At 38.4% G+C, this 17,710-nt stretch overlaps 1 protein-coding gene across 16 annotated transcripts in view; it reads right to left on the bottom strand.

The window, feature by feature from the left end:
• Positions 1-1,157: 1,157 nt before the first annotated feature.
• plekha5 (pleckstrin homology domain containing A5) overlaps positions 1,158-17,710 on the bottom strand; it is a 360,346-nt gene continuing 343,793 nt past the window's right edge. For 14 of the 16 annotated variants that reach the window (XM_043713466.2, XM_087999669.1, XM_043713465.2 and 11 more), the window contains 3 exons: positions 11,944-12,083; positions 6,609-6,703; positions 1,158-2,393 (listed from right to left, as the gene is read on the bottom strand). In XM_043713466.2, the coding sequence (XP_043569401.2) occupies positions 6,618-6,703; positions 11,944-12,083 (226 nt within the window). In that variant the 3' untranslated portion in view covers positions 1,158-2,393; positions 6,609-6,617. The remainder of the gene's footprint in view (positions 2,394-6,608; positions 6,704-11,943; positions 12,084-17,710) is intronic. The other 2 variants (XM_087999672.1, XM_043713467.2) reach the window with 1 other exon arrangement.

Genomic DNA, 17,710 nt, shown 5'->3' with positions numbered 1-17,710 from the left:
GAATGGAACAGCAGCGTTATGTGAATGGAGAAATCTTTGTTGCTACTTTAGATATTATTAAGGTATTTGCACCAATAGATTAAGGTGCATAATTGGATCGAATGTAGCTTGTGGGAAGAATCAACTTATTGGTTTTGTTAATTCCTTGGTTATGATGACAGCTCTGTAATTATTCTGACTGATCCTGTTTTACTTTCTCAGCAACTTTCAATTACAGAAAAAAAATTTCCAGGTAAAACATTCAGTTCATAATGTAGGATAACAATGAAGGAGAAATTGATTTTAAACTTTATACAGACATTGTTTTAAGATCAGAAGCCCAGAGCAGTCACAGAGATAAAAACTCTTGCTACACTGACCCATTTTCCACATTGGGGTTCCAATGGATTCTTCAGTGGAATAACTAATTTGTGCTAAATTATTAAAACATTTTGAGCTGTGAACCTATGCCTAAGAGATAATGGGCTGACTTTTGCTCATAATTTTCAGAGGGGGAGAAAATTCTTAGGTCATTAGTTTAAGATAGGAGACTGAATCTAAGCATTTGTATCCTTACTTTCTGTGCAGCCTGATTCCCATACTCACTAATTTTATACTTTTTAAAAAAACAGAATCCCTACAGTGTGGAAACATGCAGTTTGGTCCAACAAGTCCACACCAACCCCTCCGAAGGATAACTCACCCAGACCCATTCCCCTCCCCTATTATCCTACATTTACCCCTGACTAATGCACCTAACCTACATATCCCTGGACACTATGGGCAATTTAGCACAGCCAATTCACCTAACCTGCACATCTTTAGATTGTGGGAGGAAACCTGACACATGACTGTTCAGATTTGTTGCTAATTAAGTAATCCCAACTCCATCTAAACCATAGAAATTTCAACTTAACAATCTGTTACAATATGGGGACTCAGATCACACGCTGAATAGGATATCTAATTTAACCCTTCTGTTGTGTGGCCAGCAGAGGAGAATAGGCATTATTTATCTAAAAGGCTGTCCTTGAGTGGATAGCACGAATGTCTTTACCAAAGACATTTATGATATGAAATAGCAACCATACATCCCATCTACCATAATAATTGTATATATCAACTTCTCAAACTTAGCAAAAGTAGTTTAAAATAATTTACACAGACCAATTCAGAGAAACAATCTTGAACGTTTACTGAACGTGCAAAAACATTGGACCCTTGAGTTGAAATTTAAAATTAAAACAGACACTTTCTAAAAGATGTGTCTTGATCAAATGAGAATATTACAGGTAAAAAAAATGAGATTTGTAAATAAATTAGTAATCAACGCTATTTAGGGTTTAAGATTTAATGAAAAACTTTCAATATTTGTGAATAGTCAAAAATCAAGTTTGATACATTAACATTACAATGCAAGTATGTATTTCTTCAGGTAATTTTTCTTATTGGCATGAATCAGCAATAAATGCATATTAAAATACCACCACCAAATTTAACATTACCATTTATTATAACATGATATAAAACAATGTGATATGAACATTGCATATTAACACTTGTAAGTAGCATTTTATTATAGGCTCTGCTCATTGTAAGCTATGTACACAATGAACATAATTACACTCTTTTGTACATACAATGAGATACTGAATATAAAGCCCTCTACATATTGCTTTGCATTTGAGCTGTACTGAAGTTAGAGCGTATTGCCCTATAAAGCTTGTATGAAAAGTTCACTAAAGGCAGAGAACATAAGGAAACTATGAAAAGTGTGACATTTTTACATTTGTTCAGAATAGTTTGGCAGTAACTGCAGACAATACAACACTAAGTATATATAGCTACAGCAGATGGTATTACCAAGGAACAGCATTAACCTGTACCAGTACAATGGCACTGCAAATCATTGAAAGTGGTAAGAAAACAAATGTGAAACCATTTCCTATTGTATACATCAAACATTGGTGAACTATTTCATATAGGTAATGGCCACAGTTACTTAAAGTCAGGCATTATACATACTATGTAATTCAAAATGAAAACGAAGTTCTGATACATTAACTGAAATGAGACCCAGTCACCCTATGTGCTCACATATTGTGGTCTCCACACACTGGCAAATTTAAAAAGACCAAGTTAAAAAATCTGCCATGGAACAATCAGTGCTCCTGAAATAAGTAATATATCGGCATTAAATCCAACAAAAATGTATTTCCTATAAGGAGTGTTTAATATTGAATCAAGTGTTGCTTCCAGCACTTGCTTGAATTCTTGTGCTCTGGTGTACTCCAGTTCCATATACAGATGTCAAATTTTGACCACCGTCCTGGTGTCCTTCCAAATACAGTCAAACTCCTCCGAGCCTCAGCCTTGTGTAGATGTGTATGATTTGCCTGTGGCTACATTCTGAGCTGCAGTGTCAAAAATAAATTTCTTTTAATCTTTTTAGTGAAAAGTTTAGTTCAACATATCTCAAAAAGTCATCTTAAAGGTATGCAATTAGTAGTTCTACTCAAATTCAAAAAGACTTTTCAGATCATAATCACTATAGAAGATCCAAGTAATGTTTGTCTGAGCTAAAGTAGCTTTAATTTGTTACTCCTCTTAAGTGTTTTAAAAATCTGTTTTGTGATTTATGCTTTTCAACAGGGCAGGATCCCAAGCACCTAGTGCAAGCAGTAAAGTAAAACCTAAACATATTGTGGTGTTGAAATATTCTCATCATTTTAATTTAATCATTACCACCTTTGTCACATGATGATCCTTCAAATAATTTTAAAGGGAGTAAAGACTGTATAACAGTGTCAAATAAGTGAGAACATTACTCCACTATCCTGAACTTGACCATAGCTAAAAGCAACAGGAAGGTGATTTCCCCTTTGAGACAGGTATCGTGTCACAGCATGAACTCCTGCCGGAAAATTCCCACAATGTGGCTTGGCTAAGATGGGTAATAAGGTTGGTATGTCCAAGGTTTGAGCTTCAGTATTTCAAGTTCAGCCACATTGTTTATTACACCTGGGAAGCGGAGCTTTTACTTTCCATATGGTTACTTAACTGAGTTCTCAAAGGGTAAAAAGCATTTAGTTCTCTGAGAGAGGTCCTTTACTGTGAGAATTCTTCACAAAGGAGATCAGAGAACAATATTCACTTTGTCTCATCCAGCACTTTAACAAAAATACCTTAGTTGTGCCTTTCAAGCTGTAAGCCTTAACAACACTTTGATCCCAAACTCCTCTGGGATCCTCCTTTACTTTCCAAATCCCCCCACCTCATCTCACTGCATTTTCATTATCCCTTGACACCTCATTCTCTCTCTCTCTCTGACCGTCAGCTATCAGCATCATTCCCTATGCCCTCAACCGAATTAATTTTGAACTGAATACAATGCAGAATCCTTCTTTCATTTTCATTGCTACTGTTTTGGCCAGGACTCTATTCTCACTGCAGAAAATCTTTTATCTTTATCTTTAAAATTCTCACTCATCCAAGACACCCTCCTTCTGGTCTCTTACTCTAGATATTTTCTTGAAGAACAGCTCGAGTAATATCAACTGCCTCTGTTTCTCTACTCCAGGCAACGACCATCTGCAACAGAACCATCTCCCCTCAACATGTCATCATTAAGGCAGAGTCCTATACCTTAAAGATGGCGAATTACCATTGACCAGAAATGTAAATGAACAAGCCATATAAATATTGTGGCTAAAAGAACAGAAGAAAAGCTGGAAAGTTTGATTCCCTGAAGCCTGTCCGCTATTTAGAAGGCAGGAAGGTGATCGAAAATTGTCAGATCGTCAAGAATCTCATATATTGTCCAGGACAAAGCAGTCTACTTGGCTGGCAAACCATCTACCACCTTAACCAATCTCTCTCCACACAATGAGTACCGCCTGCAAGATACACTGTCGCAATTTGCTGAGGATCCTTCACCAGAACGATCTAAACCCATGACCATTCCCACCTAAGACAAGGGAAGATTTTTTAAAAAAAGCATCCTTGGCAGAAATAGCATTTGTTACCAATCCAGAATTTCACTTGAACTGAGTGACGTGCCAGATCATTTCACAAGACATAGAGCTGTGGGTCTGCAGTTACATGTAGGCCGGCTCCACAGTTCCCCTCCCCCCTCCCCCCAGCCCTCAACCATTTTCTTCAGGATCCTGGACCTAACCATCATCTTTTCATAGATGTCCATCTCTTTTTACTTCCATTCCCATTGGTTCAGCTCAAGAACCTTCTGTCTCTTCTGGGGAGCTCCAACCAGTTTCCATCCACAAACACCCTCCTCAATCTGTGAAATGTTTTTACAAGCAGTCGCTTACTTTCTCCAAAGAAAATACACTTTGGTAATTCATATAAGTTCCAGTCGTGCCTCTCTTTTTGTAATATGTGTGGGGTACTCTTGCTTCCACTGATGACACTGACCCCACTGACCCTCCGAAGAACAACCCACCCAGACCCATTCCCCTACACCTAACATTACGGGCAATTTAGCATGGCCAATTCACCTAACCTGCACATCTTTGGATTGTGGGAGGAAACCGGAGCACCCGGAGGAAACCCATGCAGACACAGGGAGAATGTGCAAACTCCACACACACACACACAGATGCCCAAGGTGGGAACTGAACCCGGGTCCCTTGTGCTGTGAGGCAGTAGTGCTAACCACTGAGCCACGTGCCCAATAATTGTATCAGTACAGTTTCCTGTTTTCAGCTCCAACTTAAAAATTATAGCAATTCCCAACTTGGCTTCCAATTTCCATCCTTTCCTTGTCTTCACATGGCCTATTACCGACTCTTTCCATCCTTTTCCCAACTTTTCAATCTCCATTTCTGGGAAATGGTAGTCACTAATGTCTACCATAAGCTCAATAATTTCCACAGCCAGCTTGCTTACACTTCCTTTTTCCTGTGAATTCTATGCCATTTTCTTAGTTCCTCCATTTAATTTGTTCTTATGATGCCACCTTCCAAATAGGTGGTTCCAATTGAACTTCTTTCTCAATTGGTGTTTTCCTTCAGCATTGTCATCGATGAGAACATATCCACCCAATTTCATGCACTTCTGTTCTAACTCCTTCCATTCTTCACATAACCTGTGTCCTCACCTTGCTCGACACCTACATTCAATAGATTACCCTCAGCCATTTTCACTACCTTGAAAGTGATGCCATCAAGAAAAACATCTGTCTTTCCTTGTAAATAATCCAAAAGGCTACATGATTCACTGTGAAATCTTTGGCTATGCTGCCATTACCTCAACAAACACTTGCCTTCCCCTACTAGCACAGAAAATGCAACACCCTGCCCTGTCACTGCCTCTATTCCAACAGCAATTTATTCATATGGCTGTCATTTTGAGTATTTGCTTCTTCTGATGAGGTCGTCTTTAATAACAGATTGGGTGATTGTTTTGCTGAATATTGCCATCCAAGTTTACTTGCCATTTTAATTCCTTGATGTTCTTAGACGACTTTGACAATAGTCTAAGTCAACTTACATTGAACTTCATTAGTTTAAGTTTGAGGAACAATGGTTTAATTTTCAATTTCAAAATCTTCACTGACGTTGGATTCAGAATTGAATTCAACAATTTTGGATCACAATTACTGATTCCATTTTTACAAACATCTGATGCCAGTAATGATTCTGCTGTTGGCAGTTGCTGCTGCTACAGAATCATTGTTTGTTTCTTTCTTCATTACATTACCATCCTGTTCTAAATCTGACATTCATTTTGCCATTGAATGTACATCTCCCTTCCACTCTACTCATTGACAGACTAGGGGCATCACTGGCTCGGGTAGCCCATCCCTAATTTCCATCGAACTGAATGTTTTCTGAGGCCATTTCAGAAGAAGGTAAAACCACATCACTGTGGATATGGAGTCAAATGTAGTCCAGAGCAGGTTAGGAAAGCAGATTTATCTTCCTAAAAGACAATAATAGGAGTTTACAGCAATCGACATGAGTTACATGTCTTTTTAACTTCCAGATTTTTAACAACGAGTTCAAATTTCATCATCTATCATGGTGGGACATGAACTCATGCCCTGGGAACATTAATAGAAATTGCTGGAGAAACTCAGGAGGTCTGGCAACATCTGTGTAGAGAAAGTGTTAACATTTCGGGTCCAATAACACTTCTTCACAAGCTCTTTGTTGTTTGTTTCAGATTACCAGCCTGGGAGTATTTTGCTTTCACCTCAAAGGAAATTTCAACTTTATTTTGCTCTGTGCACTGTGCCAGACAAACTCACACTGTGGAGAACCTTGAAAAAATAAAGAGTAATAAAAAATATAAATCAACTTTTCCTGAGCTACTGTCAAAAGACATTTTTCTTAGGCTGATAGACAAATAGATTGTTATGGATTAGAAAGAATGCAAGATTCATTCCTTTACAGTTGGACAAATAATTAGATGCGATTCATGCTACTGAACTTGTCAATCTTCCAGACATGGATCTTGACAGAAGGGACAAAAGAACAAAATGCTCAATGAGAACTTCCACTGAAAATTTAGCAGGACAACATTAAGGCAACAAATTATCAGTTAAAAGAAAATGTTGGCTGAAAAGAAATAGTAAGTTGATAAAAATGATTGTAATAAATTAAGCTTACTTTTTTATATCAGACACACATAAAGTGAGATCCTTCTGTGAGCTGTGGGTGCGATGGGGATGTTGGGGATTGATGTGGAGAAGACAGACTTTGTTCTGCAAAGAATGGTGAATGTAGGGAAACAAATAAGTACAATTAAAAAAAAAACTGACAACCACCAAGATCACAATCAAAAGGACAAGAAGCACTTTTCCCAACTAATGCTACATCTTTTAGACAACACAACTTGAATGTCAAATAAATAAGTAGTTGATATAATTTTTAAATAAAAGTCGCATTCAGACACAAGGCTTGAAATACAGACCTTCAATAAACTATAAGGCTATAACTGAACAAATTAAGATCCAAAATATTTTAACATGCAATTTTACTGTATATGGACAAAAGAAAACACTCTAGTTTCCGTTAGCAAATCACTTGTAACTCAAGTGGTACAAGTCAAGGAACAACCAAGAACTCAAAGAACGTGGACAACCATGAGCACAATGGAAAGCTAGAAGACAGACATTTGAAAATGTAGTACTAGTACAAACATGGGTCAGTGCTGTAATTTAACTCGAGTGCGGTCATATTTGTTTTGAATCTCAATATCAGCTCTTTCACAAAGGCTTTTCTTTGCTCTCCAAGAGGGCAAAGAAATTGCATTAGGATATTAGGAAATTGAAAACAGTTAACAATCAGATGAGATATTGTAACATTAATTTAATGAGGAAACAAATTTGAGAGATTATTAACAATAAAAGAAGTAGGAAAAATATTGTAGCCAGCTACAGAAAGCTTAATTTTTAAAACGTAATACTTCTTTTGAATGAGTCTTTTGCACACCAAGGTTTCAAATTTATTCGGCATCTAATCTAAACTATTTCTATAAAATATCCATCAAATGTAAAGTAAGGTTTCTAATGTCAGTATATTAACAAAGAGAAATATCTAGAGTTGGCAGCTCTGGGAGACATCAATGGATAGGTTGTCAACTGAAAGCTGGCATTGAAACAGGAGTGAGTTGAGGGTAAGCAAAGACTTAGTTCCTTATTAATTCAAACAAAAGTCCCTGCCCTACCCAGCACCCTCCACACCCAGTTAAGAATCTTAGAAGGCGTTTATATAAAAAAAACTTTTTTATTCAACTGGAAAGACCTCTGCTTGGTTTCAAATTTAAGTGATACAATGCTCTTAAAATATTCTCTCTCACACTTAGACCTAGTCTGCTGCAGATCGGGCCCAGAGTACTCTAAGGATAGTGGCGAAAAGCTGGTTCACAGGACCATGGCAATAGAATATCGGTTTTCCTGATTTTCCAATATTGCAGAATACTAAATAATACAGAACATACTACTCCAGCTCCACTTGCTTGCACAGGTACATTGGAACACTTGAACCAGTCACAGAATGGGGCATGGAAGCTGTACCAAACCAACAGGAGGATCCTCGACCAGTACTCCACCTTAACCTGATACAAAGTTAAAGATTCTTGCTCCAATTGTGCCTCTCTTCCCAAATGATAGTCAGTTAAACTATTAATTCCATTGCAGTCAAGAGTGTGGTGCTGGAAAAGCACAGCCGGTCAGGCAGCATCCAAGGAACAGGAGGGTCGATGTTTCGGGCAAAAGCCCTTCATAAGGAATCCTGAAGGGTTTTTGCCCAAAATGTCGACTCTCCTGCTCCTTGGATGCTGCCTGACCAACTGTGCTTTTCCAGCAATGCACTCGATTCTAATCTTCAGTCCTCACTTTCGACTAATTCCACTGCAGCCCACCAAAATCCCAGGCAATTAAAGTCCTACTGGCATTATTCTTAGGGTGAAGTTTGAATTTGATTGGGTGTCACTGCACTGTCTAGTCTGTCTCAAAATCTCCCAAATACTTTCTTTGGTCACTGGTAGATTGCTGCAAATTTCAGAACATCTCCAGACATTGGGGAGCATTTATAACCATTGAAATGTCAACCTTAGCAAAACAGTGCAAATGGTGCTATAATGGAACATTGTTGGATAAACTGTAACACAATCATACCTACTGAAAAAGAATAGGATGGTGGGAGGGGATGGAAGGGCAGAACATCAGATCAGGAAATCCCTTCAGCTCCTCACTCACATCTGATTCGGTGCCACCAACCCTGCTCCCTTCCCCTCTCTTTATATTGACAAAATATCCATATCATATCCATTTTCTAGTTGCCTTTGTCATCTCACCAATGTTTCCTTATACAAGAAGAGAATTCTAATGGCAGAAAAGGTAATCCCTAGAGTTGTAGTATGAATGGTAATGTTCCATTATTGTAACCGGTACCACTTATATAAAAAAACTTCTTACTCAGTTTCGGGGACAGAAATAGCTCTCCAAATTGCAACAGCTTGCTTCCCTTGTCAGATGGTCAGAAACATAACATGCTGATTGGCAATTGTCAACAGTAAATAGCTTAAAAAATGAACCAGAGACCCAGGAAGTGAGAGACAAGATGGGGAAAGGTGAAATATTTAAGGATTTGATCTGAGATTGGGAAGCTGATTAGAAAATACTCAAAAGCAAAGCCGTAGCAGCGACTATCACACAGTAATAAATAAGTCTAACCCATACAACTGCCCTATCCCTGTAAAGGCAATACCAGTTAAAAAGTAATTCTGCAGAAGTATTCAGGCAAAACTGAAGTGAGTCAGCCAGATTGATTCATGCATGCCAATTATATGTTGAGTCCTCGTCAGCTAATTCCTTGTATTCTCAGTTAGAAAATGGCAATACAGAAAACCATAATGAGGGAAAAGCTTTGAAAAAAACTATGGTGATTTAGTAGCCAGTCAGAAGATCTCTGAATTCAATCAGCAAACTAAACTTAAAAAGAGCTAAAATGTATATCACTTCAGGATGTCCCAAAAGCTTCAAAGCTAATCAGATACTTTTGAAGTGCAGTTGCTGTTATATTACAGAGAAATGAAACAGCCAATTTGTGCACAGCAAGGCCCTACACAATTAATGCCCTCAAGTTTTCTGCCCAATGAACTCGATAAAGCTTTCACTTTATTTATTTAAAACCAGATGTTCAAAGGCCATACACGTACCTAAGTAGCAGACTAACAACCAGGATAATAGCTGCCACATTTATGTTTGATTCTCAATGGTTGCTTTCAAAAAGCCCATTGTGTCTTTCCCTTCTGTTCACACAAGTGCCTTCTCCCACCACATTACTATGTGGCATTATGAGAGCTGTCACTCAAAGCACCAGGTGGGATGTAGAACATTGCAATTGCATTAGGTTCAGCAACAACATTTCTAAAACCCAGGGATTAGATTGAACATCAAAGAGGAGCATAACAGTATGAACAATCTTCTGAAAGAGCAAGGGCATTTTTTTCAAAGCAAGAAATGAAACAATACTTTCAACTGCTATTCAAGTGGTTTCACTTTATTAAACATCTCTATGAAGTGAGGCAGAAAATAGTTAAAATGCATTGTCATATGCATATTTGGACTAAATATCAGCTCCAATCAACAGAGCTGCATTGAAAATGGGAAGTATCCAATAGCAGGACACAATTTTTGTGTAATCATCATCATAATAACTGGATGATAATCTAAATCAACAGTTTGGCTTTCAAGACTTCCACAATATATAAATGTTTCCACAATATATAGAAGTGTTTGGATTGTACGGAGGTCTGATAGCCAAATTGGATTTTCTGTGGTCCACTTTACGTGGAAGCAATGTTGATTAATGGTGATTTGACTTGTGGACAAAGATGTCTAAATGCTGGGAAAGACTGCCTGGGTGAACAAATGTGCTTCACAAAATTTTACTGGTGGAATTTTGTTCAAACAGGTTGAAATGATGTTTTAAAAAGGTAAACAACTGATTGGAATATTAGCCTAACTTAAAGATGTTTAAGGAGTGTGGAAGACTGAGAGACAAAGTGCAAATACCGCTTCAAAATGCTACTTAAGGTAAAATTGAATAGATGAATAGCATTCTGACTTTCATAAATTGGGCAGAGAATACAAGACCAAAAATCTGATGATAAGGTAGTATAAGACAGTAGTTAGATCATGGTCAGAATGTACTGTGTGCAGCTTTGGCTGACCAATTATTGCAGAGGACATTAAAGTGGCAACAAGTATAACCAGTGCAGATTCATCTGAATGATACCAGGGATGAGAACCTATAGCTATGAAAACAGACTCAATGCCCTTGGATTACACCCAATAAGAAAAGAAGCCAAAGTGGATTTTAATAGAGATTTAAAAAATTTTTAAAAATGTATTTGCTTAGTTACAAGAAATCATAATTTTAATGGAGAGTCAGTCATCTACACAAAATTTGCACTAAGTTGGTATTCAATATAATCGTTGAAACAATTTGCTGAACTATTTTCTGAAAGTAGAAGACATCTCAGCTAAAAATGTAAATGAAACTGATTAGGATTATTGCTTGGAGTTGCTGTAGTACTTTCAAACTTGATTAATTTCCTTTGGAATTTGAGAGAAATTTCTTAAATTTTTCCCTTAATTAGCCTCATGGTTTTTCTCTTTTCACTTGGATAGTGGGAGGAAAGTGAGTCGATGTTATATGTGGCCATACTGTGTGATCTGGCTGGCATACCATATTTGTATATTGAGCATAGATGGAAAAATGACACCAGAGTATTCAATACATTTGAGAAGATAACGAAGTCCAAAGAAAACACAAGTGAGGAAAAGATAAAGAAAAAAACAATATGCAACAAGTAGGAAACTAAAACAGAAAATGATAAATAACTGGGTCCAAAATAAAAAAAACTTCAGTATGAAAGTGAAAGGGGTGCTTAACAGAATGAAAGGATAATCACAGAATCTAGAGTATGGTGAATTATATTGAGTGGAGTGAGAATACATTTCAACATGACGTCAGTAACTGTTGAACAAAATATATAAAACAGAGAAATGAACTGATGTATAATTCATTGCTTTTACTGGTGGCATTATTCTCACAATAGCACCACAGACCTACATATATTTAGGTCATTCCGAATGCCATATATGCTAAAACCACAAAGCAACCAGATACAGAGAACTGCTATTCTAGTGCAGTAAAAGTGTCACGTATGAACTTCATTGCAATATAAACTCACAAGCACTGAACACCATAAAATAATCTAAAGAGGGGTAAAATTAAAACATAGCTGTTGTTCAGTAAAAGTCTTCATTTGGTACTTTCTGTTTATCATCATTGCTGAATGCAATGAAACCAGAAAATTCTTTGGAACAGTGCTGTCAACTTTGAAAAGATTTAAACTTAGTATTTTTGTTTCACCATACATTGATGTAACATTATATCTTCATTGGCTCAAAATGTAAGTTGAACCTGCCTGCTACAAGTTTGCTGCTTCTTGGTGCATCTGCAGCTAGTTCACTGGAGATATTAATCATCTTCACTCCTTCCTGAGCATTTTCCTCATCAGCCCTGATATCGGTTTTGCGGTTAACGGTGGGGGCCACAGTTAACACACTAAAAGCAACAAAAACTAGTTAGGAGAAAACATCATTGCAGTTCAAAGAAATTAATAAAGAAGATTTTTGCCGACTTGAGGATTTGCATTTAAGTACTCAAAGTATGAATGACTGACAAAGCAACTTGTCAGTTATTAACCACAACATTGTAACAGTTTTGCGAATTTATGATAAGCTTCTGAACTAAATAGAAACTCATTTTATTTTATAATTAAAGCAGTAAATTCAAAGTCAAGGATATTTATAAAGGGTTTTCAACAATGAAAACATCCATCATACTCAATAGTAAGAATGAAATACATTGTCAAAAACCATTTACAGAAGAGGAACACTAGGATATCAAGTTCAGCACATATCTGTATAAAAGTGTTAGTTAACTGGTAAGACATTTTATTCCCACTGCTCACTACTGTACATTCCATTCAATTTAAATTAGGCAGCACTCTGCGTGAAAAACTCAAAAGCTCTTTCTATCCCCAGCATAGCACAGGCAATTTTTAATGGAATAATTTATACATGAACAACATATCAGGCGTAAGTGGCCAAAAACTATATTTTTGGTGTCTTATGTTCTTTACAGGTGACTCTTCTTGATAGCATTTATTTTAGTGTGGAAAGATTCACTGAATGCATTACAATTGAATCTGGCACACAATTACGTTGAAAGAACTATATATATCAGCCCATAATTTTTTATGCTGATCTTTTGAAACAAATTATTTACTCAGCTCCTTTTCCTTGCACTTTCACAACGCACAATGTCATTAGGGAAGGATGCTGTCTGACCTGCTGTGCTTTTCCACTACTCTGATCTGAACTCTGGTTTCCAGCATCTGCAGTCCTCACTTTTGCCAAGGAGTTCCATTATTTTGACTCAGTGATACTTATGGAACAGTGATACATTTCCAAGTCAGGATATTAAGTGGCTTGGAGGGGTACTTCCAAGTAGAGATTAACTATTGAATCTGCTGTGTTTGTCTTTCTAAATGGTAGTGACCATGGATTTGGAAGTTAAGGACGCTCTTGCAGGTGCATCCTTGTATATGATACAATGCTGCTTCTGAGCATCAGTGATGGACAGAGTGAATATTTGTGAATGTTGTGCCGATCATGGAGACAGCTCTGTTGTGATTGATGTCACGCTTTTTGAATGTTGAATTGGATCTGCACTCATCTAAGCAAATGGAAAGTATTCCACGAAACTTTCGACTTGTGCCTTATAGATGATGGACAGGCTATGGGAAGTCAGGTGGTGCATCTATTCACTGCAAGATTCCTAGTCTCTGACCTGCTCTTGTAGCCACAGTAGTTATCGAGCTAGATGAGTTCAATTTCTGGTCAACGGCAAGCACATGATGTTCATAGCAGGGGATTCAGTGACGGTAGTGCCACTGAATGTGAAGAGGTGATGGTTAGTTTCTCTCTTGTTGGAGATGGTCATTGCTTGAAACATATTGCGTGAATGTTACTTGCCACTTGTCAGCCCAAACCGGGATACTGACCATATCTTGTTGCATTTGGACATGGAGTGCTTCAGTATCTGTGTTGTCATGATGCTGAACAATATGCAATTATCAGCAAACATCCTTTTCCTTAATGAATACTTCGCTTCAATATTCACTACTGAGAGGGACCTTGTTGTTTGTGAGGACAGTATGAAACAGGCTGATATGCTCAGACAGGTTGCTGTTAAGAAGGAAAATGTGTTGAAAATTTTGAAAAACATAAGGATAGATATGTCCCCTGGGTTAGACATTACTACAGGAAGCGAGGGAAGAGATTCCTGTATCTTTGACAATGATCTTTGTGTCCTCATTGTCCACTGGAGTAGTACCACATGATCACAAGGTGGCAAATGTTGTTCAAGAAAGGGATAATCCTGAGAATTACAGATCAGTCAGACTTACATCTGTGGTGGGTAAATTATTGGAGAGGATTCTGAGAGACAGGATTTATGATTACTTGGAAAACCATAGTTTGATTAAAGGTAGTCAACATGGCTTTGAGAGGGGCAGGTCACGCCTCACAAGCCTCAGTGAATTCTTTGAAGATGTAGCAAAAAACATTGATGAAGGTAGAGCAGTGGATGTGGTGTACATGGATTTTAGCAAGGCGTTTCATAAGGTTCACCATAGTAGGCTCATTCAGAAAGTAAGGAGACATGGGATACAGGAAAATTTGACTACCTGGATTCAGAACTGGCTGGCCCATAGAAGACAGAGGGTGGTAGAAGATGTATTCAGCTGAAGCTCGGTGACCAGTGGTACTCCATAGGGACCTCTGCTCTTTGTGATTTTTATAAATGACTTGGATGAGGAAGTGAAAGGGTGTCAGTTTGCTAATAACAAAAAGATTGGTAGAGTGGTGGACAATATGGAGGGCTGTTGTAGGTGGTAATGGGACACTGACAGGATGCAGAACTGGGCTGATAAGTGGCAGATGGAGTTCAACCTGGAAAAGTGTGAAGTAATTCATTTTGGAAGGTTGAATTTGAATGCAGAATACTGGGTTAAAGGCAGGATTCTTGGCAGTGTGAAGGAACAGAGGGATCTTCGGGTCCACATTCATAGATCACTCAAAGTTGGCACCAAGTTGATAGGGTTATTAAGAAAGTGTATGGTGTGTTGGCTTTCATTAGCAAGGGGATTGAGTTTAAGAGCCACGAGGTTATGCTGCAGCTCTACAGAGCCCTGGTTAGGCCACACTTGGAATATTGTGTTCAGTTCTGGTTGCCTCATTATAGGAAGGATGTGGAAACTTTAGAGATGGTGCAGAGGAGATTTACCAGGATGCTGCCTGGACTGGAGGGCATGTCTTATGAAGAAAGGTTGAATGAGCAGAGGTTTTTCTTATTGGAGCGAAGAAGAGTGAGAGGTAACTTGAGAGATGTGTATAAGATGATGAGAGGTTAAGATAGATTGAATAGTCAGAGACTTTTTCCCAAGGCAAAAATGGCTATCACGAAGGGGCATAATTTTAAATTGATTGGAGGAAGGTTTAGAAGAGATGTCAGAGGTCGGTTTTTTACACGTGTGGGCACGTGGAATGCACTGCCAGCAGTAGTGGTACAGTCAGATATATTATGGACATTTAAGCGACTCTTGGATAGGCACATGGATGAGAGAAGGGTATGTAGTTGAGCTTAGAGTAGGATAAAAGGTCGGCACAACATTGAGGGGTGAAGGGCCTGCCCTGTACTGTACTGTTCTATATTCTATTTGTATGCTGTATGGATGGTCACCGAACAGGTAGTTAAAGAGCCATGGACATTACTGAGGAAACTGAGATGACAGACCTTCAAAAACTACAACCATCTTCCTTTATGCTAGATATAATTCCAATTAGTGGAGTTTTTACAATTCCCACTGACTCGAAGGATTTTGTCATACTCACATTATGCCACACTTAGTCAAATGTAATCTGGATGTTAAGGGCAGTCATTTTCACTTCACCTCTAGAACCCAGCTCTTTTGTTAACATTTGAACTGAGGCTGAACCAAAGTCCAATAAGGTCAGGTATTGAGTGGCCCTAGTGGAATCTAAACTGAGCATCTATGGGCAGTTTATTGTGAAACAAATGTTGCTTGAAAGCACTGTTGATGACACTTTCCATTAATTTACTGATGATCGAGTGTGGTTTGAAGGGGCAGTAATTGGCCAGGCAGTATTTATCTTGTTTTTGTGTTGAGGACATCCCTGGGCAAAGTGTCACATTTTTGACTCGATGCTAGCGTTTCAGCTGTACTACAAAGACTTGGCTAGGACACAGAAAATTCTGGAGCACACATCTCCAGCACTGTTGCCATTCTGTCTTAGACAGCCAGTGACTCCGGCCATTTCTTTACATCATATGGCATGAATCAAATTGGCTGAAAGACTATGATGCAGGGAACTCTAAAGAAGGTCAGCATAATCATCCTCTTCGCACTTTGAGCTGAAGATTGTTGTAAATACTTCAGCCTTACCTTTTATAGTAAAGTGCAGGGTTTCCCCCATAATTGAGAATGGGGTTGTTTGTAGTGCTCCCATTTCCAGTGAATTGTTTAATTATCTACCACCATTCACGATTGGAAGTGGCAGACTGCAGAGTTTAGATCTGATCATTTGGTTGTGGAAATGTTTACTCTATTTTTCACTTGCTGCTTATCATTTTTGGCATACAACTAAGTCCTGTGTCATAGCTTCACCAGGTTAATAACTCTATTTTAGGTATGCCTGGTGCTGCTCCTGGCATGCCACCTGCAATCATCATTGGCTTGTTTGTTGATAGAGTGAGGAATATGTTGAGCCATGTGTTTTGCAGATTGTATTTGAGTATGGTTCATTTGATAATTACCTCAAATAAGCCCAGTTATGAATTAGAACACAGAAGATTACAGTGCAGGACAGGCCCTTTGGGCCTCAATATTATGCCAACCTGTGGAACTAATCTGAAGCCCATCTATCCTAAACAATTCCATTTTCATCCATATGTTTATCCAATGACCATTTAAATGCCTTTAATGACGGCGAGTCTACTACTGTTGCAGGTACTGTGTTCCACACCCCTACTACTCTGAGTAAAGAAATTACCTCTGACATCTGTCTTATATCTATCATCCCTCAATTTAAAGTCATGTCCCCTCATGCTAGCCATCTCCATCCAAGGTAAAAGGCTCTCACTGTCCACCCTATCTAAACCCCTGATTATCTGATATGTCTCAATTAAGTCACCTCTCAACCTTCTTCTCTCTAACGAAAACAGCCTCAAGTCCCTCAGTCTTTCCACATAAGACCTTCCCTCCATACCAGACAACATTCTAGTAAACCCCCTTGAACCCTTTCCAATGCTTTCACATCATTCCTATAATGTGGTGACCAGAACTGTACGCAATACTGCAGCATGACCTCATGGCTCTGAAATACAATCCCTCTACCAAAAAGCTAACACACTGTATGCCTTCTTAATAGCCATATCAGCCTGGTTGGCAACTTCCAGGGATCCATGTACACGGACACAGAGATTTCTCTGCTCACTACACTACCAAGAATCTTACCATTAGCCCAGTACTCTGTATTCCTGTTACTCCTTCTAAAGTGAATCACCTCACACTTTTCCACATTAAACTCCATTTGCCACCTCTCAGCTCAGCTCTGCAGCTTATCTATGTCCCTCTATAACCAGGAGCAGCACCAGGCATACCTAAAATAGAGTTATTAACCTGGTGAAGCTATGACACAGGACTTAGTTGTATGCCTTTGTCACTATCCACAATGCCACCAACCTTAGTGCCATTTGCAAATTTACCAATCTACACCCTCATCCAGGTCATTTATAAAAATGACAAACAGCACTGACCTCAAAACAGATCTTTGTAACTAAGCTCCAGAATGAACATTTCCAACCAACCACCACATTCTGTCTTCTTTCAGCTAGCCAATTTCTGATCCAACGACTTGTAATGTCCCCTTCTGGCTCTTGTTAGCTCTCTTTTTAGGTTTTTCCTGGCTAACTTGTAACTCTCAAGCGTCCTAACATAAGCCTTCTTCTTCCTCTTGACAAGAGATTCAATTTATTTAGTAAACCATGGCTCCCTCACTTGACCATTTCTTCCCTGCCTGACAAGTACACACTTATCAAGGACA

Source organism: Chiloscyllium plagiosum, unplaced genomic scaffold (assembly GCF_037043375.1).
Source record: "Chiloscyllium plagiosum isolate Xiang-an unplaced genomic scaffold, Cpla_swu_hap1 HiC_scaffold_23, whole genome shotgun sequence".
NCBI lineage: Eukaryota > Metazoa > Chordata > Chondrichthyes > Orectolobiformes > Hemiscylliidae > Chiloscyllium > Chiloscyllium plagiosum.
This window is presented reverse-complemented; position numbering and strand designations above follow the sequence as displayed.